The 1,292-nt window shown below is 43.0% G+C and overlaps 1 protein-coding gene across 1 annotated transcript in view; it reads left to right on the forward strand.

Moving 5' to 3' along the window:
* LOC101857206 (hemicentin-1) overlaps nucleotides 1-1,292 on the forward strand; it is a gene marked incomplete in the record, with an annotated part of 120,102 nt that overhangs the window by 34,195 nt on the left and 84,615 nt on the right. Inside the window, 1 exon segment of the mRNA XM_013087487.2 lies at nucleotides 961-1,083. Coding sequence (XP_012942941.1) covers nucleotides 961-1,083 — 123 coding nt within the window.

Genomic DNA, 1,292 nt, shown 5'->3' on the forward strand with positions numbered 1-1,292 from the left:
ACATACACTCACTCACACGCACACACATATACACACTCACACACGTACGTGCACGCGCACACACACTCACATACACAAAGACATACCCACACTCACGCACAAACATGTACATGCACACATTTTCAATTAATGCTTACTGGCCCTAAATGTGTGCATTCGCAGTTCATTACTTGCAGACTTATATGACAATGTGCCGTATACTTACCATGTGATTTACCTGAATGCTCACATGTTATACACTCACCTATGTGTGTACGTGGTGTTTGTTCTATATGTTCACGTGCGATTTACCTGTGTATTCATATTATGTTGTACATTTACCTGTATGCTCACGTGTTATATGCTCACCTGTGTGTACGTGGTGTTTGTTCTGTATGTTCACGTGTGATTTACCTGTGTATTCATATTATGTTGTACATTTACCTGTATGCTCACGTGTTATATGCTCACCTGTGTGTACGTGGTGTTTGTTCTGTATGTTCACGTGTGATTTACCTGTGTATTCATATTATGTTGTACATTTACCTGTATGCTCACATGTCATATGCTTACCTGTGTGTATACATGGTGTGTGTGCTTTATGTTCACGTGCGATTTACCTGTGTATTCATATTATGTTATACATTCACCTACATGTATATGCTCATATGTCATACATTCCCCTCTGTGTGTAGGTGGTGTCTGTGCTGTTTGTTCACGTGTGCTATATTTACCTGTATGCTCACATGTCGTACATTACCTGTGTTTTCACATGTCATACAATCACCTCTGTGTGTGTGTGTGTGTGTGTGTGTGTGTGTGTGTGTATGTGTGTGTGTGTGTGTGTGTGTGTGTGTGTGTGTGTGTGTAGGTGGTGTTTGTACTGTATGTTCACGTATAATTTACCTGTGTATTCATATTATGTTGTATATTTACTTGTATGTTCACATGTCATATACCTACCTGTGTGTGTGTGTGTAGGTGGTGTTTGTGCTGACGGGAGACTGTGGTAACGTGACCCACAGCGGGTACCGCGCCTACGAGGAGATTGCCGCCACTAGCTCGGGACAAGTGTTTCTGCTTAAGAAGTCGCAAGTTAATCAGGTCAGTGCTCTTGCCTTGATTGTTTTCTCCAACCTAGCACCCCCCCCCTTTTCCACCCTACCCTAAAAAACCCAAAAAACAAACAAACTCACCTACTCAACGTCGACCCAAACTTCATATTCCTATCACCTCTCCTACATCCGAACAACCCCCACATTCCAACATCCGCCCTAACCTCACCCCCGCCCCAAAATCCGCCTCCATCTCTC

Source organism: Aplysia californica, unplaced genomic scaffold (genome assembly GCF_000002075.1).
Source record: "Aplysia californica isolate F4 #8 unplaced genomic scaffold, AplCal3.0 scaffold00593, whole genome shotgun sequence".
Lineage (NCBI taxonomy): Eukaryota > Metazoa > Mollusca > Gastropoda > Aplysiida > Aplysiidae > Aplysia > Aplysia californica.